We start from the raw sequence: 27,630 nt of genomic DNA on the forward strand, positions 1-27,630 counted from the left end.
GCTAAAGGTGAATTCTATTGTCTTTGTATTTTTCTCCATATTTATGAGCTAATGTATATTACTATGTATTATACTAAAAAACACATTATTTTAAATGGAGTGCTATGGGCATAACAGTTTGCAAGATAAGGAGTGTGGTAACACCAGAATTACAGTTCAATGTCAAAGTAAAATGAGTAATAAATCAACAGTTGAAGGCACAGGAAGTGGGCAAGGAGATAATCTTTACTAATCCAAAGGACCACACAAGTGAGAAACTCAAGAAGCCGCAGAAGACAGCTATTCTATTTAGAAATAACTTGATAATACCTGTCTTGTTAAAAGTAGATAACACGGTTGAAGCAGCACCTGAAATAAAATAATAAAAATTAACCTAACTATTGGCATGATTCATAAACACATGCATATTCCTAGGTTTCTTAAACATTTCACTTTTCTCAAAAACCTAGAGAAGTTAGAGTTTTGCAAAAGCAAACTGATATTACCAAATGTATTTGCTTCCTACCGTCTCACCACACTATCCATTCTCCAAACCCTGGAGACAATTTCTGAGCAAGTATTCATTCATTCAAAATGAGTTTCCTAAATACAAGTTAAATGTCTAAAGCACAGCAATACTCCTGTAATGATTACACTTAAAGAAGCTCATTTATGTAGTTTATTATTTTGTCCCTTTTTCTCTATTATAATGAAAGTCCCTAAGGGAAATGATATTTTCATAGTTAATACTAACTTTAATAGCTAGTCCTGTGGGTGCTTAATACATTTTTACATAATGTAGTTCACTCATATGAAAGTAATTCTAGTTTAAATTTGGAATTCTTGAACATTATATTCAACTAACTTTTAGGGAAATCTCATTTTCATCTCATTCCATTTAAAATCCAATTTAAAATCTATTGATATTTCTTTTTAACAAAAAGCATTCTAGAATTTATTCTTCTGGATGAAACTTTAGGAAGGAAAATGCATGTATTACATTACACACTTTTTAAAAAATCCACATAAAATGAGATCCAAAAACTACTGCCAAAGCTATTTTGAAGACGTTCTTTCACTGTAAAAAGTAATTGCACATAAAAGTGATGATGTCTGGCCCTTCCCACCAGCCCAAAATTGAATTTAAACCAGTTTTGATCAGTGTGAGATGCATCTACGGTTGTTTAGCCCCGTAAATGCCAACCACATGGTGAGATTTTATTTTCACCAAGGGACTGTGGAAAGCGTTGAGTTTTGACTGCAATGAGATGGAAGGCTGTCTACCCACAAAGGGGAGAGAACAGGATGTGCTGCCCTGTCCACCTCCCTCAACTATAACCCAGTTCTTTGCTCTTTTCTCCAGTGCAATTAAGCCAGTTTTTTTTTTAATTTCATACTATTTTAAAATTGATAAAATCATCTGTAAAAAGACTGTCTTTGAACATTCTGTGCCTCCAAATCCATGCTGAATCACATTGAAGTCACTGGATGTGCTTTTCAAATTTAAACAATCTGTCATATAAAACATGTTGGCATTGTGTTGGTGGGCAAGTGAAATAGGGTACTCAAAATGTAATCAACATTTCTTTCCTTTCACAGAACAGTTAGAATGGTGAAGGGCTCTCTTCCCTCCATGATAATAAGAATTTTATCATTTAACCAGAAAGTTTAGGTTCTCCAGGGTTGATAGTCTTAGGTTATTTTTTTGTTTGTTTTTCTTTTGAATGTGGAATTCTTCAACAGCATTCATTATATTTATATTCATATTAAGGGTTATCAATTTTCACTTGCTTCAGAAAAGTTCTTACCATTTAGGCTTGTAGTTTCAACCTCTTTTGCCCAAGGGAAAAAAAAATACAAAGATATAATTAAATTAAAAACTTAACAAATTGGGCTAAATCTAGGTTTAAATATTTTTTAAAATCTTGCCTGGAGTATCGTTGGAGTAGGAGACAAAACCAATAAGAGCTTCAGCTGCAGGAGAAAAAAACCACAAAATTTTCAAATTAATACTTTGAAATAATTATTTATTGAACTTTAAGGAGTTAGAACTTTTGAGATGTCAAAAGAACTAGAAAACATGTAACAAGACCAATATGTAGTTAAATCTGCAAGTCCTATAATCACTTAGTGTCCATTTAATAAGAACTGTAGAGAAAGAACCCAAGAGATGAAATGAGTAACAGCTGCCTCATTTTACAGATGAAGAACCTGAGTCAGGATCACAAAGCCTGCTTCTACTTATGGAATGTTCTGGAAATATACAACAAAAAACGAGACATACTACTTTAAGAAATTTTCAACCAGAGAGTTCTAGAAAATATTTTATACTTTAAATATTTTGTTAAACTACAATTGTGAAACATCTTGGCACATTGGCTCCATTTGGTTATAATGATGCCTGACAATTCTTCCCATATTTAATTTAGGATTAAAACAAAAACAAACAAACAAAATATTGCTATCACCCACTACTGTACTACCTAACATAATTTTCTGGTAAGTTATTTTAAAGTATGGCTGCTATTAAGACAACCAATCAAGTTATAAATTTACCATGGAATAACTCCACTTATGCTAATGGATTAGTCTACTACACACATTTTGCATGTTTAAATATTTAAAAAGATCCAATGGCTTGACCTCTACATATACACAGGAGAAGTAAACACAAACATCTTACCACTAAATCAAGCTTTGCAGAAGGGAGCTGCTATTCAGCTGGGAAGAACAACATCTGGGTGTGTCAAGGCGCTTGGCTGGCCTGTCTGCTTTAGACTGCTCATGCCATGGCTGAAACACACACACCCTGTCTGTCCTACATTATTCATCCTGTATTTTGTCATTTACTACTTTTCCTTTTTAATTACCAAGGCTATTTCTTCAGAAGTAAGACAGTTCCTGAGCAGTACGATTCAAAGTGTGGATATGGAATCCTTTGCTCTTGTGGCAAAACAGAATTTAATTGGCCAAAGCTGGTTTTTAATTAATAACTATCAGGCCCTGGCTGATTGGCTCAGTGGTGGAGCGTCGGCCTGGCGTGCAGAAGTCTCGGGTTTGATTCCCGGCCAGGGCACACAGGAGAAGCGCCCATCTGCTTCTCCACCCCTCCCCCTCTCCTTCCTCTCTGTCTTTCTCTTCCCCTCCCGCAGCCGAAGCTCCATTGGAGCAAAGATGGCCCGGGTGCGCTGGGGATGGCTCCTTGGCCTCTGCCCCAGGCGCTGGAGTGGCTCTGGTCACAACAGAGCAACGCCCCGGAGGGGCAGAGCGTCGCCCCCTGGTGGGCATGCCGGGTGGATCCCGGTCGGGCTCATGCGGGAGTCTGTCTGACTGTCTCTCCCCGTTTCCAGCTTCAGAAAAATACAAAAAAAAAAAATAATAATAACTATCAGTTCTTCTGATAATCATGAATTGTTGATGACTGGTGATGCCACCCAAAGAGGCCTGTGGGCACAGCTGCCCTCTGTGCCTGATGTGCACTGGCTCCTACTTTCCTGTTAGTGCAGCTCTCCCCCAAGGCACCCAGAACCCAGGCTAGGACCGGAACCTGTGTGTGCCTCCAAAGCCCCATATCCTATTCCATGTAAACAGGATTTTGCAAAGATATCACTATGATTAAGTATGATGAAGACTACTGTACCAGAAATAAAATCCAGTGGTTCATTTTATCCTAAAAGCTTCAAAGTTAAGGGGGCAAAATGACACAGTAAAAAGAGATTGGGATTTGGAAAATTGCATTCCTGGGTTTGAATCTTTACCTCATTACTTAATAGCTCAGAATAATGATAGTTATTACTTATTGAGGGTTTACTCCAGGGGTCGGGAACCTTTTTGGCTGAGAGAGCCATGAACGCTACATATTTTAAAATGTAATTCCATGAGAGCCATACAGTGACCCGTGTACATTATGCATTATCCAATAAAAATTTGGTGTTGTCCCGGAGGACAGCTGTGATTGGCTCCAGCCACCCACAACTATGAACATGAGTGGTAGGAAATGAATGGATTATAATATATGAGAATGTTTTATATTTTTAATGTTATTATTTTTTATTAAAGATTTGTCTGTGAGCCAGATGCAGCCATCAAAAGAGCCACATGTGGCTCACAAGCCATAGGTTCCCATCCCCTGGTTTACTCCGTGCCAGACATATGTGGTAGCTCATTTCATCTTTACAATTACCCTGTGAAACAGGTACTATTATTCTCCCCAATTTACAGAGGAAGAAACTGAGGTACAGAAAGATGAATGAACTTGCCCAAAGTTGCACAGCTAGCCATGGGGGTAGGAGGGTTGTGGCTGAATTCAAACCCAAGTAGTCTGGCTCCAGAGAATGTGTGAACATGAGCACATTTTATTCTTTGTGACCCTCACTTTTTCATCTCTAACACAAATATAATCATTTCTGTGAAGCAAAATGAGATGTCTAAAGACTCCCAGGCATGTAGTACATGCACGAGAAGTAATAGCTATTATTATTTTGTTTAAATGAATTAATAACAGTAGAAGCTCATTTTCACACCACTTAGAACACAGTGTTAGTTGACTCACTCTATACCATAAAAGGTTCTTCTGTAATATATGGTTTACCAGAAAGAATACAGAAATAGGAGTCAGAGAAGCCACCTCTATGAGATGTGGGGCAAGAACTGTGTGATCTTGGACAAGTTACTCAGCTGCTCCAGGCTTCATGTCATCAGCTAAGAGATGGGGCTGGACCACTTTATCCCTGAGGTCCCATTGCACTTAGCAGTCTCAAATGCAGGTTCTGTTCCTGGTTCATGCCAAGATTGGTCCTAGTTATACATTTTTCTTTAATTTATTTGTCTTTCCATTCTTATGAGTGCTAAGCCCTTAGAAGCCTTTTGAAAAATATTCTTTCAGTGGGGCTACTGAGGAAGTTTAAGAGACAGTCTCATCCCTCAAATATAAGAACATTCAGCATGTTTATGCTTTTATACTCTTCAGTATTTGTGAACTAGAAGACTAAAAATAACATAGAAGAATTTAAGCAGTTATCGTAATGCAAATCCACAAGTTACTCCCCAGGTTGTCCAGCAACGTGTGGGACAATATGCCTTTCCTCTTGTGTTTGCTACTGGCTTTTCAGGTGTAGGGTTAATGAGAATTTAATGTAATTAAGCTTCATGGAAAAAACCAGTTTTGCTGTATCTGACTATATGCTATATTGCATGGAGAACTTTTAGAATATTTTCCTGAAATTCCCCAAAGTCATAAAATAAGAGTCTTACCAGATGGTGATAAAAAACTGGAATTATCAGCATTTTCTGTTGAAAAAAGTGATTTAAAATTAGTTTGTGCATACATTTGTAGGAGAGTAACATGATTAGTAGCAGTAAATGTAGAATGAGTTGCAAACAGCTACCAAAAGAGGGCAGTATGTTAATTTACTATTATTTTCAACAGCCTAATCAGTACTTTCCAATTCTTTACAAAGACATATCTCTGGTGAAGCAATGCTTCCAATTTAACTGTTGATGGTGCGCTATATATTTTGTTATATAATGGTTTAGTACCTTTTAAACTAAAAGTAATGACAAAGAATTTTAGTTGTTGGCTAACATTCATTACAATTTATAAAAGTAAACATATACATCTGCATAAATTAAACTGCCATTAACTGAGCTTCTTTTTATACCTATTAGCACAGACTTTATACCTATGAAGCTACTTCTTTCTTATGAGTTAAACTAGATCAGATGCCTCTGGGTATATAAACTATAAGAACTGCTGTGTTACTTATTGTGGGAGGATACTCAGAGTCCTTAGAAGAAAAAGTAATTCTATTTTTACTCTATGAAAAATAATACACACTTATTGGGGAAACCTCAGAAATTTCAGATAAACAAAAAGAGAAAATTAAATCCACCTATAATTTCACTACCCAAAGATAAATGACTTTAACATTTTGACATATATTATTTTCTCTCTCTATGTGTATATGTATATCTACAGTTAACCCTAGAACAAAGCAGGGGTCACAAACAACAATCTCCTGCACAGTTGAATATCCACATATAACTTTTGACCAGTTACTTAACTGCTAATAGCCTTAACTGCTAAAAACCTTAACTGCTAATAGCCTACTGTTGACCAGAAGAAGCCTTACTGATAACATAAACAGTTAACATATATGTATGTTACATGTATTATATACTCTATTCTTACATAATGTAAAGTTAGCTAGAGAAAAGAAAACGTTAAGACAACCATAAAGAAAATATATTTACAGTACTTATTGAAAAATCCTCATGTAAGTGGATCTGCTCAGTTCAAACCCATTTTATTCAAGGTAAACTATATAGATATATAGATATATGCATGCATATATATGTATATGTATGATAAAAAGATCACATCACATAAACTATTTATAACCTGATTTTTCTCCACATAACCAGAGTAATTAGTGACTTGATGGCCTAATTTAACTGGAGTCGCCTCCTATTAGTCTCTGCCTTTTAGTATATCCCTCATGTTACTTTAATATTCCATCAATCAAAGAGTCTGTTAACAGAAGTTTAATTTTTAAAATACTCTTGGGAGAGAACTGGTTCTTTGAAAAGATAAACAAGATTGATAAAACATTTAAGCAGACTCATCAAGGAAAAAAAGAATGAGGACCCAAATAAATAAAACCAGAAATGAAAGAGAAGTAACAACTGACAATACAGAAATACATAGGATTATAAGAAAATATGAACAACTATATGCCAATAAACTGAACAACCTGTAAGAAATGGATAAATTCCTAGAAACATACAATCTCCTAAACTGAATCAAGAAGAAACAAAATCTGAACAATCAATTACAACTAATGGAATAGAAGCAGTAATCAAAAATTTCCCAACAAACAAAAGCCCTACCCTGGATGGCTTCACAGGTGAATTTTACCAAACATTCAAAGAGGAACTAAGACCAGTCCTTCTCAAACTGTTCCAGAAAATTCAAGAGGAGGGAAGACTCCCAAGTTTATTTTATGAGGCCACCATTATCCTAATTCCAAAACCAGATAAAGATACTACAAAGAAAGAAAATTAAAGGCCAATATCCCTCGTGAACATAGATGCCAAAATCCTCAACAAAATATTAGCAAATCAAATACAAAATACAAGAAAAAGATCATGCAACATGATCAAGTGGGCTTTATTCCTGGGATGCAAGGTTGGTACAATATCTGCAAGTTAATAATTAACGTTATAAACAAAATAAAGGATAAAAATCATATGATCATATCAGTAGATGCAGAAAAAACATTCGACAAAATCTAACACTGATTTATAGTAAAAACTCTCAGAAAAGAGGAAACATACCTCAACATAATAAAGGCCATACAGGACAAACACACAGCTAACATCACATTCAATGGGAAAAAATAAAGCATTTCCCGTAAGATCAGGAACAAGACAGGGATGTCCACTTTCACCGCTCTCTCTCTTTTTTCTTTTTTTTTAATCAAGTGAGAGGCAGGGAGAAGAGAAACAGACTCCCTGCATGTGCCCAACCAGGATTCACCCTGCAACTACTGTTTGGGGCTGCTGCTCAGTTGCTCAGCAACCAAGTTATTTTAGTGCCTGATGTGAGGCTATGGAGCCATCCTCAGTGCCCAGGGTCAATTTGCTCATTTGAGCCATGGCTGCAGGAGGTGACGAGAGAGACAGAGACAGAGACAGAGACAGAGATGGAGAGAGATAGAGAGAGGGAGAAGGGGAGGGGGTGGGGTGGAGAAGCAGATAGTTGCTTCTCTTGTGTGCCCTGACTGGGAATCGAACCTGGGACTTTGATACTCTGAGGCAATGCTCTACCATTGAGCAAACCACCAGGGCTACTTTCACCACTTTTATTCAACATAGTACTGGAAATTCTAGCCACAGCTATCAGGCAGGAAGAAGAAATAAAAGGCATCCACATTGGAAAGTAAGAAGTAAAACTGTCATTTTATTTGCAGATGATTTGATGTTATATAGAACCATAAACATTCTACCAAAACAACTACTAGAACTGATTAATACAGGATACAAAAGAAATATCCAGAAATAGGTTGCATTTTTATGTACCAATAATGAACTATCAGGGAAACTAAGAAAATAATACAATTTACAAGTGCATCAAAAAATAAACATAAAATAACTAGGAAAAAATTTAACCAAAGAGGTAAAATATATATATTTGGAAAATTATAAGACACTGAGAAAAGAAACTGAAGAAGATACAAGTAAATGGAAGCATATATTGTGTTCATGATAGGAAGAATTAACATTGTTAAAATGTCCTATACTACCCAAAGCAACCTACAGATTCAGTGCATTCCTATCAAAATACCAGTGGCATATTTCAAAGAACTAGAACAGATAATCCAAAAATTTATATGAAACCACAAAAGACCCCTAATAGCCAGAGCAATCTTAAGAAGAACAAAGTTGGAAGAATCATATTACCTGATATAAAACTATACTACAAGGCATAGCAATTAAAATAGCATGGTACTGGTATAAAAACAGACTTACAGATAAGTGAAACAGCATAGAGAACTCAGAAATAAACCCATGCCTATATGGCCAATTAGTATTTGACAAAGGAGGCAAGAACATACAATGGGGTAAAGACAATCTATTCAATAAATAGTGGTGGGAAAATTGGGCAAGTATGTGCAAAAACAATGAAACTAGACCATCTTCTTACACCAATACACAAAAATAAACTCAAAATGGATTAAAGACTTAAATATTAGACCCAAACTATAAAAATCCTAAAAGAAATGAGAGGCAGTAAAATCTTGGGCATTTCTCTTAGCAATTTTTTTTCAGATATATTTCCTTGGGCAAGGCAAGTAAGAAAAAAAGATAGACAAATGGGACTACATCAAACTGAAAAGTTTTTGTATAGCAAAAGAAACAATCAACAAAATGAAAAGACAACCCACTGAATGGGAGAACATATTGGCCAATGATACATCTGATAAGGGGTTAACATCCAAAATTTACAAAGAACTTATACATACAACTCTACGCCCCCCCCCCAAAACCCAATTGAATTAAAAAATGGTCAAAAGACCTGAATAGACACTTCTCCAAAGAGGTGGCCAATAGACATGAAAAGCTGCTCAATGTCACTAATCATCAGAGAAGTGCAAATTAAAACCACAGTTAGATACCACCTCACACCTGTCAGAGTGACTATCATCAGTAAATAAACATGTGTTGTACAGGATGCAGAGAAAAGGGAACCCCTGCACAATGTTGGGAAAGCAGATTGGTGCAGCCATTATGGAAAACAGTATGGATGTTCCTCGAAAAATTAAAAAGGGAACTGCTTTATGACCCAGCAATTCCACTTCTGGATATATATCCAAAGAAACCCAAACATGCATTTGAAAGAATATATGTACTCCTCTGTTCACTGCAGTGTTATTTACAACAGCAAAGCTGTGGAAGAAACCCAAGTGCCCATCAACAGAGAAGTGGACACAAAAGCTGTAATATATATATGAATATTACTCAGCTGTAAAAATGAACAAAATCTTACCATTTACAACAGCATGGATGGACCTAGAAGGTATTATGCTCAGTGAAATAAGTCAATCAAAGAAAGACAAATACCATAGGATTTCACTTATATGTGGAATCTAAAGAACAATTTAAATGAAGAAACAAAACAGAAACAGACTTACAGATACAGAGATCAATCAGACTGATGGTTGCCAGAGAGAAGAGGGAGGGGGGTGGGGGACTGGGTGAAAAAGGTGAAGGGACTGAGAAGTACAGACTAGTAGTTACAAAACAGTTATGGCTATGTAAAGTACGGTGTAGAAAATGCAGTCAATAATACTGTAATACTACGTATGGTCCCATTTGGATACCTGAAGTATCAGAGTGAACCCTTTGTAAAGTATATGATTGTCTAACCACTATGCTCTATACCTGAAACTAATAATAATATTGAGTGTAAACTGTAACTGAATCTTTTAGAAAGAAAAACAAGGCCCTGGCTGGTGGCTTATTGTACAGGGAGTCACCCTGGCATGTGGACGTCCTGGATTTGATTCCTGGTCAGGGTACACAGGAGAAGTGACCATCTGCTTCTTCCCCCTCCCTCTCCCCCTTCTCCCCCTTTTCCCCTCCCACAGTCAGTTTCTCGATTGGTTTGAGTGTGGCCCTGGGTGTTGAGGATAGCTCAGTTAGTTAGAGTGTGTCAGTCTCAAGTGCTAAAAATAGCTTGGTACTCGAGCATTGGCCCCAGATGGATTTGCCAGGTAGATCCTGGTCAGGGCATATGCAAGAGTCTGCCTCATTCTCTCCCCTCCTCTCACCTTAAAAATATAAAGAAAAACAACATAATTATTTTCATATAACATACAAAATATATTTCTTCATCATTTAATGGAAAAACTGAAGATTGCTAGTAGAATAATAGGAAATTGGTAAGTCTTTTTATGTCCTCTGTCATCTAAAGTCCATGTTCAGAGCTGATAAAAGTTTGTTATTGAATTACCTGGAAAAGTATCACTTTCTTTACATTATAAAACTCTCTAGGATTGGTTTTGAATTGTAAGGTATATAAGTACATTGTTGTATGGTCTTTAGTCTCAGTTGTAAGTAAAAAGGTAACCTGTCTCCATTTAGAGATAATCATGTACTTTATATGTAATATATTCTCACCAATAGTGACCTTAATTTATTGCTATCTCAAGTAAGGACTTTTACATGTCACAGTTGAAAGAGCAAGCATAGTCTTAGGAATCAAATGGTTTTGTGTGCAGTCTATAAAACTTTTGCTGTGTAAGTATATGAGCAATGTAAATGCTCAGAGCCTCAATTAAAAGGTTTCCTATGTATAAAATAGTGACAATAACACATATAGCAGAAGGCTGTTGTGAGAAATAGTTTTTGTAAAGGGTGTGGCATATAATAAAACACTCAATAAATGCTTAATGGCTATCATAAAAATAAAACACTCTTGAGATCACTAAGGGGAAATCAGTCATTCACACCTTAGTATGAATTAATTACAACTGGCTGAATTCTTCTGTTCATGGAGCAAAGACCTACCATATTGAGCTGTGTTGAAAAGTCCTAGGAGCCTGACCTGTGGTGGTGCAGTGGATAAAGCATCGATCTAGAATGCTGAGGTTGCTGGTTTGAAACCCTGGGCTTGCCTAGTTAAGGCAAATATGGGGGTTGATGCTTCCTGCTCCTCCCCCCTTCTCTCTTCCTCTCCCCCTAAAATGAATAAAATAAAATAAAAAATGAAAGTACTGGGAAGAATCAACATCCAATATGGGCTATTCTGAGAATGACACTATCAGTGTGGGCAGATGAGGTGGAGTGGGGAGGGAATGTGACACAGACTGAGAATAGCATGAAGGCACTGAAGAAGAGTTGAGTACCAGGAAAGAGGGATGGAGAGTGATGTTGAAGGGCAACAGAGATTAACAGTGACTGCCATAGCTACCAATGGTTCCAGCCTTTCTCCACTGCTAAATCCGTTGAGCAGAGCTATGGGAAAAGGAGGCTGATTTGAGTTTCATACGTTTCCTAAATGTTAGAGGAAATGGACTAGTTAAACATAATAGGAGAGCCGGAGTAGAGAAAGAGGTTTTCTGAAAAGCCCACAAAACTGGTTGGCCATCTCTGGGTAGATGGGTTGGATAGGTGTGGACTTACAATCAAGGGGTAAAACCCGATGAAAATGTAGCGCAAGGGCTAGACCCGCCCACCCCACAGACAGAGCTGGCCTCCCATCATGAAGCCTACAGGGCTGCCAGCAGCGACGTGTAGTGATGAAGGGAGGGGCTCTGGTAAATAGAAGCCAGGGACTTTAAAACTGTTTTTGCCCACATTTTTTCTCTTGGCATTTTTTTTTCTTCTTCTTCTAGGTGCCCAATTGCTCAGTGACTAACATTTTATTCACTTTTTCTGCCTCTCATTATGATCCTCTACATCAATCCTGGCCTAACATAGAGATGTCCCCACAGACCTTACATTTTCCTGAGTACTAGCCTCTGTTTCTCTTGGGCTCTGTCCTAACTCACTTCCCATTTGTTACAACCAAGGAGGTGGTCGTCATTTCCAGTGAGTCAGATATCTGAGCTCCATGCCACTCCAGGAGACAAAACATTTCCATTGTTAAAAAGATTCATAAACAAAGAAAGGAAAAAGTTAAAATTTTCAGATTTTCCTTTGGAAACCAAGAGCAAATTTTAAAGCATTATTCACTTATTGAAGTCTTGATTTAAGTCAATAAATAAAATTATTGTGATGTGTCTATAAAATTTACTCAGTATGACTCCCTAGTGATCTTTTTTAAAACAAAGTCCATATATTCCAATTATGATGAGCAGAAGTTTGGCATGCATAGACTTAGAATGGAAGCCAAACAGAGGAACTGGAAACTCAAGAAACTGGCTCCCCTGATGGAATCTCTTTCTCTACATTTCCTCCCTGACACTTGTTTTATAAGTTATTGCAGCTACCTCCCAAACCCCAATCCCACATGACCAAATGTGGTCTGACCACTGCCATGTGAACGCTTTTCTGTCATTGCCTCTCCAACTTCATGTATCTAAGAACTTATCTCTCATCACTTCACATTATTTTCATACCTAATCACTTCTTCAATTTGACAGTATTGCTGATAATACCAGCGAAATAATTTAAACTGGAAATTTCAGTGTATTAATTTCCTGTTGCTGCTGCAAAAAATTACCATGAATTTAGTGGTTTAAAACAACATAAATTTGTTATGTTAAAGTCCTGTAGCTCAGAAGTCCACTATGTGTTTCACCAGACTAAATCCAGGTCAACGGGATGCATTCCTTTCTGGAGGCTCTAGTGGAGAATGCAGTCTGCTTTTTGGGGGTCTTGACTGAATTCAATACCTTGTGGTTGTAGGACTGAGGTCCTCATTTTCTCACTGGCTGTAAATTAAGGACTGTTTCCAAATTCCAGAAGCCACCCACATTTCTTGGCGCCATTCTTCAATCTTCAAAGCTATCAACTGTGGGATAGGGTGGGGAGTCCTCACCTGGCATCCCTCCCACTCACTCTTCTTCCTTCCTCTTCCACTTTTACGAACTCTTGTGATTAGATTGGGCCCACCCAGGTAATCCATGATAATCTCCCCATCTAATGGTCCTTAACTTTAATCACATCCACAAGGTCCCTTTTGTCATGTAAAATAACATATTTACAGGTTCCTGGCATTAACCACTCTATGATGAAAAATCCCCAGGTGTTATTAAGTGAAGGACCCAGAAACCCAGAGTTAGTTTCAGCAATACAGCTGAGTCTACAAACTGAATGTTCACTCTTTAGCTGCTGCTCCTAAATCCTCCTGTTCCCCGCCTCCCATCTCCATATCCAGTCAACCATCTCATAGTCTTCTCCCTGTAACATGTGGCTGTTGCAAAGATTAAAGACAAGTGATGTGTGTGTGATAATAGTGAAAACTGATTCCTGCAATCCAGGCTTACTGTTCTGAGGGCTTCTTACACATTTTATTATTTAGTTAGCCAACAACTCTATGAGATATGTGAATTTATTAGCATCAGTCCTTTTTAGTGCTTGGGAAACTGAGGCTGGGTAAAGTTGATTGATGTGTTCAAGGCCTCACCAGCAATTTATTGCAGATCTGGGATTTGAACCCAGTAGTCTGGCATCAGAGCCTACCCTATGAGCCTCTAATTCTATCCTGCTTCCAATGACAAACTGCAGATCATAAACTAGTATTAAATGTAGGGTATTCTTATGAATATTCTCTAATTTATTTCTTCTCTCTCCCTTCTTCCCATGCCCACTGTCCTCTTCTAAAAACTGGCCTTGATTGCCTCATATATGAGTGAAGTATTAGAACACTGGAATCTTTTAATTAGGATTTTAATGTTCTTTGCTTTTGACTTCTCCTTCAGTGCAGTAAGCCATCCACCAAGTGCACACCATTGGCTGACAATCCCAGTTCAGCTCCCAGACAAGTTCTATCTTGCCCACACAGTGGGAATCACACTGAAGTTTTTGAAAGTTTGAATTACTTACCAACATTTATAAATCAGGAGATTTCAAATAAATTTGCAAGCTTCCACCCTTCCACAATTGGAAGTTTTAGAAGACCCCTTTATGTCAGCCTCTCGCCTTTAAAGCATGCCCTAGCTGCAGAAACCAATGGGGATAGGACTCTCCTCTTTATATCTTAAAGTTTATTCACTCACTACACCATTCACTTGTCATTTGAACACATACTCTTAGGCATTGGTATCTCCCTTTGCCACTGTATGCCATGCTTTCCCAACTAGATGCTGAGCTGCTTGATGTTTTATTTATTACCCTCTCACAGTATCACCCACCCATCCCCTTGTCCTTTACCCTCCAGAACTGGTCCCGGCTTTCTCAGGGGTTTATGGGCTACACCTCCCCCAAGGGTCTAGGAGATGCATTTTGGAGTGTCCATAAATTCCCTGAAATAGAATGCAAATTTATGTGTGTACTCATAAGAATTTTTTTTTTCAGGGAAGAGTAGGTTCCCAAAAGGGAGTCTATTTTTAATTATCAAGCATTTATATAGAATAACTGTGACCAGGCACTTCACAAATATTAACTCATTTCGTCCTCATAACAACCATATGAAGCAAATTACTCTCATTTTATAGGTAGGGGAGGAAACTGAGGCACAGGGAGGTCAAGTAACATGCCCAAGATTACTAGTAAAAGGATAGAACTAAGATCTAAGCGTAGGTACTCTAGCCCCACATTACACTGGGCTACTTCTTATCTTGGGCTGTGGTCTAAAAAATCGTAGAGCCACTGACCTACTGGCTGTCCACTCTGGTCCCCCAGCGTGGATGTGCACTTTAGGAAGGATGAGAGCCTTGAAATAAATTATTTCTGACAGGTAGAGAATATTGGGGCATTATCCCCCCTTCCCAGTATCCCTGAAGTTAGATACGTAGACAATAATCTAGGCTGCTGGTCAAGGCCAGTGTAGGTAATGCTAGCCACAATTTGTGTTCACTCTACTTCTGAAGGTTGATAGCTTCTAGAGCTATTTCAGTCCTATATGTGGCTTAGTGCTTCAGGGGCTGGCTGGAGGGAGGCAGATGGCCTTTATTAAACACTTGCTACACTGGTGTTATATCCATGCTTCTTCATAGAATCTCCACATATTCCCATGAAACAGATGACCCTCTACCCAGACCTCATCTCTACCTTCCCTCCCTCCACTCAGCTATATGGGCCTCCCTACTGTTTCTCTAACACACAGGGTATATCCCCACCTCAGGACCTTTGCACTTGCTGCTGCCTCTGCCTGGAACACTTTTCCTCCAGAGAGCCCCTTGGTTTGCACTGGCACCTCCTTCAAATTTTGCTCAAATGTCACCTTCTCTAAGAAGCTAATCCAGACCACTCTATTTAAAATTACAACACTTTACCCCTTAGTCTGACCCTTCCACCCCCTTATTCACAGCGCTCTTTGCCATCTAACGAGTACATATATTATTATGTATGTGTGTACAGACACACACAAACAGAACCCCAAAAGATCGACTCTTTGCCCAAACCCCTCACTTGCCTCATTCTAGTCATAAGTGCTCTGTAGTATAATAGTATATAATATTTTTTGGCCTAAAAAAAACAATTTTCACCCCCCATGGGAGACATATTTCCCCTCTAGAAAATGCATACTTGGCCCTGGCTGGTAAGCTCAGCGATAGAGCATTGGCCCAGCATATGAAAGTCCCAGGTTTGATTCCCGGTCAGGGTACACAGGAGAAGCAACCACCTGCTTCTCCACCGCTCCCCTTTCTTCCTCTCTCTTTCAACCCTTTCTCTCTCTCTTCCCCTCCAACAGCCATGGCTCAAAAGGTGAGAAAGTTGGCCCGGGATCTGAGGATGGCTCCGTGGCCTCTCCTCGGGCACTAAAATAGCTCTGTTGCTGAGCAATAGAGCAGCGGCCCCAGATGGGTGAGCATCGCTGGGTAGGAAGCTTGCCAAGTGGATCCTGGTCGGGGCACATGAAGGAGTCTATCTCTGTTTCCCCGCCTCTCACTTAATAATAATAAAGAGAGAGAGACAGAATGCATACTAGGGTTATCTCTGTTTCCTCCTGAAGAGATACAGCTTAAGAAAAGCAACATTTGTGTGAGCGCTCCCTCCTCCCTAATTGGTATAGTGTCTAGGGTGACTCTGCTGTGGGTGGCATGTTATTCACACCAAAGCACCTCTAATTCATGGGTTACTGAGAGTTTCTTTTTGTAGAGTTTTAAGTGCAGAAGCACCTGGCAAGGTGGAGGTGGGGGCGCTAGTGTTTAGGATACAGAGTTTCAGGTCTCCTTAAACCATGCCCCTCTTTGCCAGCTCACAGTTGAGCAGTAACCCCTTTGGCATCTTAGTTTAGGTTCTCTGAGGGTGCAGAGCCTATGATGAGGACTCAATACCAAATGGACTCCCCATTCTCCCCTTCCCTCAGCCCCTAGCACAGAACAATATATGTATTTTTTCTATAGCTATGAAATAAACAAGGAGCGTGATCTGAAGTGGGAAGACCTGAGTGTGCTACTGCAATAGATTGGGGAGACGTGACAAGGACTTAAACCCGTGCTTGGAAAGCTGACATGAAAAGAGAAGTTCAACAGGTACTTCTGAGGTAAGATGAGCGGCTTGTGGGAGTTACTGGGACGTTGGGGTGAGGGAAAATCAGGAGTCAGCCTGCCAACAGTTAACCTATCAAACCCCAGCATTCCTTATGACACTGCCCTGCATCCCTCAAGTGTGGTAGGAAGGGTAAGAACTTAGACTCTGAAACCCAGACAGCTCAGGTCCAAATCCAAATCCACCACTTGTTAATTCTGTACAACTTTTGTAATCATCACTATGTAACTTTGGATAACTTACATAACCCACGTGGCACTTCAGTTTCCCATCTTGAAAATAGGGGTGAAGATAATCATAATAGGATGTACTTCATAGGAACTATTATTACAGCGCTGAGAATATACACAGTAAATACTGGTCATGTCAGTAATTAATACAGTAATGCTCCGTTTATTCCTCATTTTCCTAATGATGTTTCTAAAAATGATTTCTCCCTTCTACTGAACAAGCCTTCCACTTTAATTTCTTTTCTCTTTGTATTATTTGTTGAAAATTTCCCTCAGGATTTTTTGTGTGTGACAGAGACAGAGACCCGAGGGACAGATAGGGGCAGACAGATAGGAAGGGAGAGAGATGAGAAGCATCAATTCTTCATTACGGCAACTTACTTACTTTTTTTTTTTTTTTTCATTTTTCTGAAGCTGGAAACGGAGGCAGTCAGACACACTCCCGCATGTGCCCAACCGGGATCCACCCGGCATGCCCACCAGGGGGCGATGTTCTGCCCCTCTGGGGCGTCGCTCTGTTGCATCCAGAGCCAGCCATTCTAGCACCTGAGGCAGAGGCCACAGAGTCATCCCCAGCGCCCGGGCCATCTTTGCTCCAATGGAGCCTTGGCTGCAGGAGGGGAAGAGAGAGACAGAGAGGAAGGCGAGGGGGAGGAGTGGAGAAGCAGCTGGCGCTTCTCCTGTGTGCCCTGGCCAGGAATCGAACCCGGGACTCTGGCACGCCAGGCCGACGCTCTACTGCTGAGCCAACCGGCCAGGGCGGGCAACTTACTTTCTCATTGATTGCTTTCTCATATGTGCCTTGGCCGGCGTGGTTCAGCAGACCGAGTGACCCCTTACTCAAGCCAACGACCTTGGGCTCAAGCTTGTGAGCCTTGTTCAAACCAGATGAGCCCATGCTCAAGCTGCCGACCTTGAGGTTTCGAACCTGGGTCTTCGCGTCCCAGTCTGATGCTCTATCCACTGAACCACCATCTGGTCAGGCACCCTCAGGATTTTTTAAATGCCTTTAGGATCACTTTGGAAATTTGTGTGGAAAGAGGTAGAAGTAAAAGGATTTCAGATCTGGTGACCATACCTTATGTTTCCTAAGTTCTTGTACAAAGTTGAGACTCAGCAAAGTTTCAGCAAAAAATTGGAAAGCACAGCTAATCATGATGTTATTAACTTGTTCTCTATTTGAGTGTGCAGTCTCCCTACAGGTCATAGACTTGTTTTTAAAAACGAACATTAATTTCTTTTTCTGATTATAATGATGTGGGTTTGTGTGGAGAAAATTCTAAACCACAGAAAAATGTAAAGAAAAACTTAAAAAGATAATGTTGGCTAGTTGTAAGGATCTTTAGAACATCCTCAGGCCAGCTACAGAACAGAAACAAATACAGCTTTGGCGGTGTTAGTATCATGTTTTACTTAGAAGTATTAACAGATAAAAATTGAGCTTATTAGCTTTCTAGTATGTGTGATGGCTTTGTAACGTAGCATCATGGCTAGGTTTTTCTGTATGTTTCTGGATTAGTGTGGAACACAAGAGCTTCTTGTGGGAGATTTGGGTAGAAGTGTAGTAGCAGCCATTGTGTAGCTCCTACATGTTGGCAATTACAAAGTGCCTCATGTCATTAATATAAGGGAGCTTCCAGCTGGCAACTGCTCCACCTGTCCCTGGGTCCTTCTTTGGCTTTTTTGACTCCTGAGCCATGTATGTATTTAATTTTGTGCTGAAGGGCTTGGCTACCGCAGGACATCTATACCACCATCATAGGCAACAAGAACTGATTTGAGTTTCAGTCTGTTTTGTGGCTACAACTTATGCTTTGGTTTCCAGCTTGTTCTTGCTCTCAACTTATATCCATCCTCCCTTCCTTACTGCCTGCCCTTCATAGATGTCGAGTTCTAACATCAGATTTGAAGACAACTTTACAGAGGCTGCTTAACCAGCTTCCAGTTGTATAAGATCAAATCCCTTTAACAAATTTCTCTGTGTGTGTTTGTCCCTAGTGATTTTCCTTCTATAATTGAATCCTGACTTATATAGTATGACGTAGAAAAGTTCTAAAGCAATTAGAATAAGTAGTCTATAGCCACACTGTTCAATATAGTAGCCACTAGCCACATGTGGCTATTTAAATTTAAATTAATTAAGGTTAAATAAAAAAAAAATTTTTTTTTTACAGGGACAGAGAGAGAGTCAGAGAGAGGGATAGACAGGAACGGAGAGAGATGAGAAGCATCAATCATCCGTTTTTCGTTGTGATACTTTAGTTGTTCATTGATGGCTTTCTCATATGTGCCTTGACTGGGAGGCTACAGCAGACCGAGTAAGCTCTTGCTCGAGCCAGCGACCTTGGGTCCAAGCTTTTACTCAAACCAGATGAGCCCGTGCTCAAGCTGGCGACTCGGAGTCTCGAACCTAGGTCCTTCCGCATCCCAGTCTGATGTGCTATCCACTGCGCCACCGCTAGGTCAGGCAAGGTTAAATAAAATTTAAAACTCAGTTCCTCAGTACACCTTTCAAGTGCTCGATGGCTACTGTATTGGGCAGTATAGATATCAAACATTTACATTATTACAAAAACTTATATTAGACAGTGATGATCTCTAGTGAAAATAGCTAGTATTTCATGAATTTTTACAATGCCTCAGATGCATTACAGGCATCCGTTTTACATGCATTAACTCATATAATCTGCATATAACTATTTTAAGAGAAGTACTTAGTTTACATATAAGGAAACTGAGGCACAATGACCTTGTAGTAGTCAGAGTTACATGCCATACTGTGAAGGTCCTAGTGTTCTGGGTTAGCAAAGAAAGGAATGGATGGCCCTGGTGGAGGCTCCTGCCCTCATAGGACTCTCTTTTAATTGGACAATGACCATCTCAGTAGTGAACATAATGGACTCTTTTTTAGATTGTATAACCCTGGGTTCTTATATGCTCTAAAGAAATAAGAGATGCCTGCCCCACCAACCCCACCTTCCAACAGCAGAATGAAAGGAACCAACAACTCTAGTCAAAACAGTCACAGTCAGATGTATTAGTTAAGGTAAAGCAAGTTGCTATAATAAATAAACCCTGAAGTATCAGGGGCTTAAAAAAAGTAGTTTATTTTCCATATGTAAAGTATAATCCGCAGCCAAGAGTGGAGGGCAGATTGGGGCAGAGAGTGGGGTGTGTGCTCCATGCAGTTATGCAGGGACCCAGGTTGACAGAGGCACTACAATCTTCCACCTGAATTTCCAAATTTACTCTGGAGAGCAACATCTAACAGGCAAACAGGGAAAGTGAGACAGCGAGGGGAATCAGGTGGGAGATTTTTAATGGCTAAACCTGGAAGTGGCAAATGTTGCTACTGCCCACATACCTTGGCCAGAACTCAGTCACATGGCCACTAATTGCAAAGGAGGCTAAGAAATGTAGTCTTCGCAGTGGATAAAGCGTTGACCTGGAATGCTGAGGTCACCAGTTCAAAACCCTGGGCTTGCCCAGTCAAGGCATATATGGGAGTTGATGCTTCCTGCTCCTCCCCCCTTTCTCTCTCTCTCTCTCTCTCTCACTCTAACTCTCTCTCCTCTCTAAAATGAATAAATAAATAAATTTTAAAAAGAAAAAAGAAATGTAGTCTTGCTATGCCCTGAGGAAGAACAAAAAAGTTTGGTGAACTTCCAGCCAGTCTCTGCCACATCAGATTTAATTTGAGTGCCATGGAATAATTAATATCCATTAAAGTCATGATGGGACAAAATTAATGCTGAGAGATCCAAGATGGCAGCAAAATAGGTGGATGATACACTTATTTACTTTGGTTCTCCCAGGAGTTACAACTAAATTGATGAACAATCATCCTGAAAAGCCAACTCGAGACTAAATGAAGAACAGTCTTTATAAATAAGGATTCACAGAAGCCACATCGAGACTTGTAGGAAGGGCAGAGATACAAAATGGGCTGGCCCCACTCCCACGAGCTGCAGCTGAGATTCTGGAAGGATATCTCAGCTGTGGGGGAATTCCCCCGAGAAGGGAGAGGCCTAAACCCCAAGCTGGCTCCCCAGCCCAGAGAACCAGAGCCGGGAAGAGGGGCCCACATAGCATTTGGCTATAAAAAGCAGCAAGGTTTCTGTCTTCCAGAAAGAGAAGGGAGTCTTCAGAGACTCAGGAACCCTCTTAAAGGGCCAACACACAAAATCTCATTTGTAGCCACTTATTCTGAGCTCTGGTGGAGGGACGGCTGAGTGGAGTAGAGTCACGTGAGGAGAGTCTGCAGTTTGTGCCTCTGGGGAGAGATACAGGGGGGACTAATACCAAAATCCTTGTGCTGAGTCATTCTCCCATACCACAGTCACCATCAATTTTGGGTGGAGCACTCCCCTCAGTGTGGCATCAGCCTGGGGGAAAGAAGTTTGCCCCACCCTGCTGAGGAGTCAACTGCCTTGGCCAGGGAGTAAAGGTCTGGACAGACTCAGGGAGTACCAGTGACTCAGTTGTCTGGCTTTAAGGTGGGAGCCATTCCCTTCAGTTTCTCATGAATCTGACCCTCCCAAATCCTAATGGCTCCACCCTTCTGAGGTAGGGGCAAAAATATGGCACAAATACCTGTTACTACAGAATGGGGGCCACACTCACCACCTTCCCTGAAGCCTGACTGGCACCTTCCCCTCATAGGAGGTCCAATAGCCCTATCTTCCCAACTCTACCAGAAGCTCGTTCAATGACATAGCCTAACAGGCAGCCAGCAGGTGAAAGCTGTAGGAGCCAAACCTTGTGGTGCCTTCAGACTTTTCCTAACCTACCTCTGGACCAGGTGCTGGTAAAAACTGGCCTTAGTGTTCAGCTTGGTCCTTATCAGCCATACCCAGTAGAGGCAGCACAAACTGTGTATGGCTTGTAGCTCCAAACCAGTAGCTGAGGGTCAGTCACAGCATCTTGTATTGGTCTGCACCAGTTTTCATCCCAAGAGGCCCAGAACCAACACACCCAGCAGCCAGCTTTAGACAGCATCAGAGCGGGATCCAGTTAGCTTTACAAGCAGCATATCCAAAGGTAGAGCTAGTCAGGCATCAAACCTAGTTGAGGTGAATCTGCTTCCTGTAGTCAGCACCTGTCCAGCAGGTCACATGCACTGGTCAGCCAGCCTACAGGTCTATCCCAGGCACAATGAGCCAATGGCAACCAAGACAATAGGAGGGTCCACATAACCCACACAAGTGACATTCCTGGAACACCCAGCTCAGGTGATCAAGAAGTCTACACCACTGGACCCAGCAGAACACATGCTACACAAGGCCACCCACAAAGACCAGAAATCATAGCAGATCTATCTAATTCATAGAAATGAACACAGATGCAGCAAAAATGGGGAGAAAGAGAAACAGGACCCAAATGACAGGACAGGAGAAATCTCCAAAAAAAAAAAAAAAAAAAAGAGCTAACTGAAATGGAAATAATTTATCAGATACAGAGTTAAGAGTAATGGTTATATGGATGCTCAAGGAACAAAGTGAGAACATCAACAAAGAGATAGCAAGCATAAAAAGGACATATAAACCATAAAAAGAACCAACCACAAATGAAGAATATAATATGCAACATCAAGAATACACTCGAAAGAATAAACAGTAGGTTGGATGAAGCAGAGGATTGAATTAGCAATTTGGAAGCCAACATAGAAAAAAAAAAAACAATCAAGCCAGCAAAAATATAAAAGAATTCAAAAGGATGAGGATAGTTAAAGGATCCTTGGGACAACATGAAACATAATGACATCTGTTTCACAGGGGTACCAGAAGGAGAAGAGAGAGCCCGAGTGACCAAGAACCTACTTGAAGAAATAATGATAACAAATTTCCCTAAGTTGGTGAAGGAAAAAGACACACGAGTCAAGGAAGCACAGAGTCCCAAACAAGATGGACCCCAAAAGTCCAAACCAAGAGACATCATAATTAAAATGTCAAAGGTTAAAGACAAAGAGAAAATCTTAAAAGTAGTAAGAGAAAAGTAGTTAGTTGCTTACAAGGGTGCTCCATAAGGCTGTCAGCTGATTTCTCAACAGAAACATTTCAGGCCAGAAGGGACTGGCATGAAATATTCAAAGTGATAAAAAGCAAGAACCTACAACCAAGACTACTTTACTCAGCTAAGCTATCGTTTAAAATTGAAGGACAAATAAAGAGCTTCCCAGGCAAGAAAAAGCTCAAGGAGTTTGTTACCACCAAACCAGTATTACAAGAAATGTTAAAGAGCCTGGAAGAAGAAAGAAGGAAGAAGAAGGAGAAGGAGAAGGAGGAAGAGGAGAAGGAGGAGGAGAAGAAGAAGAAGAAGAAGTAAAAGAACACAGTTAAAAGAATAAAATGGCAATAAATATGTACCTATCAATAATCACTTTAAATGTAAATGGCTTAAATGCTCCTATCAAAAGACATTAGGCAGCTGAATGGATAAGAAAGCAAGACCCATATATACGTTGTCTGTGAGAGACCTACCTCAGAACAAAAGATACACATAGACTGAAAGTAAAGGGATGGAAAAAAAATATTTCATGCAAATGGAAATGAAAATTTTAAAAGCTGAAGTAGCAAGATTATATCTGACAAAATAGAATTTAGGCCCTCGCCAGTTGGCTCAGCAGTGGAGCGTCGGCCTGGCGTGTGGGGGACCGGGGTTCGATCCCCGGCCAGGGCACATAGGAGAAGCGCCCATTTGCTTCTCCACCCCCCCCCTTCCTCTCTGTCTCTCTCTTTCCCTCCCGCAGCCGAGGCTCCATTGGAACAAGGATGGCCCGGGCACTGGGGATGGCTCCTTGGCCTCTGCCCCGGGCACTAGAGTGGCTCTGGTAGCGGCAGAGCAACGCCCCGGAGGGGCAGAGCATCGCCCCCTGGTGGGCAGAGCGTCGCCCCTGGTGGGCGTGCCGGGTGGATTCCGGTCAGGCGCATGCAGGAGTCTGTCTGACTGTCTCTCCCCGTTGCCGGCCTCAGAAAAATACAAAAAGAAAAAAAAATAGAATTTAAAATGAAGGATACAGTAAGAGATAAAGGACACTAGATAATGATAAAGGGAGCAATCCAACAACAGGAGATAACCCTTGTAAACATTTACACATCCAATGTAGGAGCACCTAAATATATAAAGCAAATCTTGATGGAAATAAAGGGAGAGATTAACAGCAATACAGTAATAGTAGGGGATTTAACATCCCATTGACATCAATGGATAGATCTTCCAGATAGAAAATCAACAGGGAAATGGCAGCCATAAATGACATATTAGATCAGCTGGATTTTTTTTTCTTAGTGAAAGACAGACAGACAGACAGGAAGGGAGGGAGATGAGAAGCATCAACTCATAGTAGGGGTACTTTAGTTGTACACTGATTGCTTCTCATATGCACCTTGACCCAAAAACTCCAGCCGAGCCAGTGACCCCTTGCTCAAGCCAATGACCTTGGACTTCAACCCAGCAACCATAGGATCATGTTGATGATCTCACATTCAAGCCTGCAACCCCACGCTCAAGCTGGTGAGCTTGGCCTCAAGGCGGATGAGCCCACGCTCAAGCTGGTGACACTGGGGTTTCAAACCTGGGACCCCAGCATCCCAGGTCAATGCTCTTTCCACTGTACCACTGCTGGTCATGCTAGATCAGCTGGATTTAATTGATATCTTTACAGCATTTCACCCCAAAACAGCAGAATATATATTCTTTTCAAGGACACATGGAACATTTTCTAGGATAGACCACATGTTGGTACACAAAATGAGTTTCAATAAATTTAAGAAGATTGAAATCATATCAAGTATCTTCTCTGACCATAATGGGATAAAACAAGAAATCAATCAAAAGAAGAAAAAACCCAAAAAAGACACAAAGACATGGAAACTAAATAACATGTTACTAAACAATAAATGGGTTAACAATGAGATCAAGGAACAAATCAAAAGATACCTTGAATCAATTGAAAATGAGAACACACAACCCCAAATCTATGGGACACAGTGAAAGCAGACCTAAGAGGGAAATTTATAGCATTATAGGCCTGCCTCAAGAAACAAGAAAAATCTCAAATGAAAAATTTAACCTTACACTTAACAGAACTTAGAAAAGAACAACAAACAAAGCCCAAAATGAGTAGTAGAAGAAGGAAATAATAAAGATCAAAGCTGAAATAAACAAAAGAGAAACTAAAAATATAATAGAAATGATAAATGAAACCAAGAGATGGTTATTTATGGTTATTTGAAAAGATAATCAAGATTGACAAACCTTTAACCAGACTCATCAAGAAAAAAAGAGAGAGGACCCAAATAAATAAAATCAGAAATTAAAGAGAAGAAGTAACAACAGACACCAAAGAAATACAAAGCATTGTAAGAAAATATTAGGAACAAATATATGCCAACAAATTGAACAACCTGCAAGAAATGGATAAATTTCTATACACATACAATCTCCCAAAACTGAACCAGGAAAAGTCAGAGAATCTGAATAGACAGATTTACAACCAGTGAAATTGAAACAGTAATTTAAAAAAAAACTTCCAAAACCAAAAGTCGCTGGACTGGATGGCTTCACACATGATTTTTTCTAAACATTCAAAGAAGAACTAAGACCAGTCCTTCTCAAACCATTTCAGAAAATTCAAGAGGAGAGAAAACTCTCAAGCTCATTTTATGAGGCCGGCATTATCCTAATTCCAAAACCAGATAAAGACACCACAAAGAAAGAAACTTATAGGCCAATATTCTTGATGAACATAGATGCTAAAATCCTCAACAAAATATTAGCAAACTGGATCCAGCACTACATTAAGAAGGTCATACACCATGATCGAGTGAGATTTATTTTGGGGAAGCAATGTTGGGTACAACATTTGCAATTCAATAAATGTGATACACCACATAAACAAAACGAAGGATAAAAATCATAAGATCATATCAATAGTTGCAGAAAAAACATTTGATAAAATCTAGCACTCATGTTAAAATCTCTCAGCAAAGTGAGAATAGAGGGACTATACCTCAAGGTAATAAAAGCCATATATGATAAACCCACAGCCAACATCATACTCAATGGGCAAAAACTACAAGTGTTCCCTTAACATCAGGAACAAGACAGGAATGTCCACTATCAATACTCTTATTCAGTATAGTACTGGAAGTCCTATCCACAACAATCATACAAGAAGAAATGAAAGGTATCCAAATTGGAAAGGAAAAAGTAAAACTGTCATTATTTGCAGATGGCATGGTACTGTATATAGAGAACCCTAAATATTCCACCAAAAAACTACTGTAACTAATAAATGAATTCAGTAAAGTAGCAGGATACAAAATAAATATCTAGAAATCAGTTGCATTTTTATACACCATAAGGATCTATCAGAAAAGGAAACTAGGAAAACAATACCACTGACAATTATATCAAAAAGAATACCTAGAAATAAATGTAACCAAGGATGTAAAAGACCTGTACTCAGAAAATTATAAGACACTAAAGAAAGAAATATGGCCCTGGCCGGTTGGCTCAGCAGTAGAGCGTCGTCCTGGCGTGCGGGGGACCTGGGTTCAATTCCCGGCCAGGGCACATAGGAGAACACCCATTTGCTTCTCCACCCCTCCTCCTTCCTCTCTGTCTCTCTCTTCCCCTCCCGCAGCCAAGGCTCCATTGGAGCAAAGATGGCCCGGGCGCTGGGGATGGCTCCTTGGCCTCTGCCCCAGGCGCTAGAGTGGCTCTGGTTGCAGCAGAGCGACGCCCCGCAGGGGCAGAGCATCGCCCCCTGGTGGGCAGAGCGTCACCCCTGGTGGGCGTGCCGGGTGGATCCTGGTCGGGCGCATGCGGGAGTCTGTCTGACTGTCTCTCCCTGTTTCCAGCTTCAGAAAAATCCAAAAAAAAAAAAAAAAAGAAAGAAATAGAAGAAGATACAAACAAGTAGAAGCATATAACCTGTTCATGGATAGGAAGAAGTTACATCACTAAAATGCCCATATTACCCAAAGCAATCTATAGATTCAGTGTAATTCCTATCAAGATAACAATGGTGTATCTCATAGAACTAGAACAAGTACCGGTATTTCAAAAAGTTATGTGAAATAAAAGACTCTGAATAGCCACAACCATCTTGAGAAAGAAGAACAAAGTTGGAAGAATCACACTACCTGATATCAAACTATACTACAACAAGGCCATAGTAACCAAAACAGCATGGTACTGGCATGAAAACAGACATATAGATCAATGGAACAGAATAGAGAGCCCAGAAATCAACACACACCTATATGGCAATTAATATTTGACAAAGGAGGCAAGAAAAAACAATGGGGTAAAGACAGTCCCTTTAATAAATGGTGTTGGGAAAATTGGACAGATATATGCAAAAAAAAGAAAGAAACTAGACCATCTTCTTACACTACACACAAGAATAAACTCAAAATGGATTAAAGACTTAAATATTAGACTCGGAACTATAAAAATTCTAGAAGAAAACATAGGCAGTAAAATCCCCGACATTTCTCAGCAATATTTTTGCAGAAATATTTCCTTGGGCAAGGGAAATGAGAAAAAAGATAAGCAAATTGGACTACATCAAACTAATAAGTTTTTGCACGGCGAAGGAAACCATCAACAAAATGAAAAGACAACTCACCGAATGGGAGAACATATTCACCAATACATTTGATAAGGGATTAATATCCAAAATTTATAAAGAACTTATAAAACTCAACACCAAAATATTGGGGAGATTCACCAGCCAGCAAAAGCCACTTCT

At 39.9% G+C, this 27,630-nt stretch overlaps 1 protein-coding gene across 1 annotated transcript in view; it reads right to left on the reverse strand.

Moving 5' to 3' along the window:
* ADGRG2 (adhesion G protein-coupled receptor G2) overlaps positions 1 to 27,630 on the reverse strand; it is a 92,743-nt gene that overhangs the window by 45,796 nt on the left and 19,317 nt on the right. The window contains exons 3-6 of the mRNA XM_066356889.1: positions 5,233 to 5,268; positions 1,909 to 1,953; positions 1,788 to 1,811; positions 310 to 348 (exon numbers count right to left, since the gene is read on the reverse strand). Of these exons, the coding sequence (XP_066212986.1) occupies positions 310 to 348; positions 1,788 to 1,811; positions 1,909 to 1,953; positions 5,233 to 5,268 (144 nt within the window). The remainder of the gene's footprint in view (positions 1 to 309; positions 349 to 1,787; positions 1,812 to 1,908; positions 1,954 to 5,232; positions 5,269 to 27,630) is intronic.

This window comes from Saccopteryx leptura, chromosome X (assembly GCF_036850995.1).
Source record: "Saccopteryx leptura isolate mSacLep1 chromosome X, mSacLep1_pri_phased_curated, whole genome shotgun sequence".
Classification (NCBI taxonomy): Eukaryota; Metazoa; Chordata; class Mammalia; order Chiroptera; family Emballonuridae; genus Saccopteryx; species Saccopteryx leptura.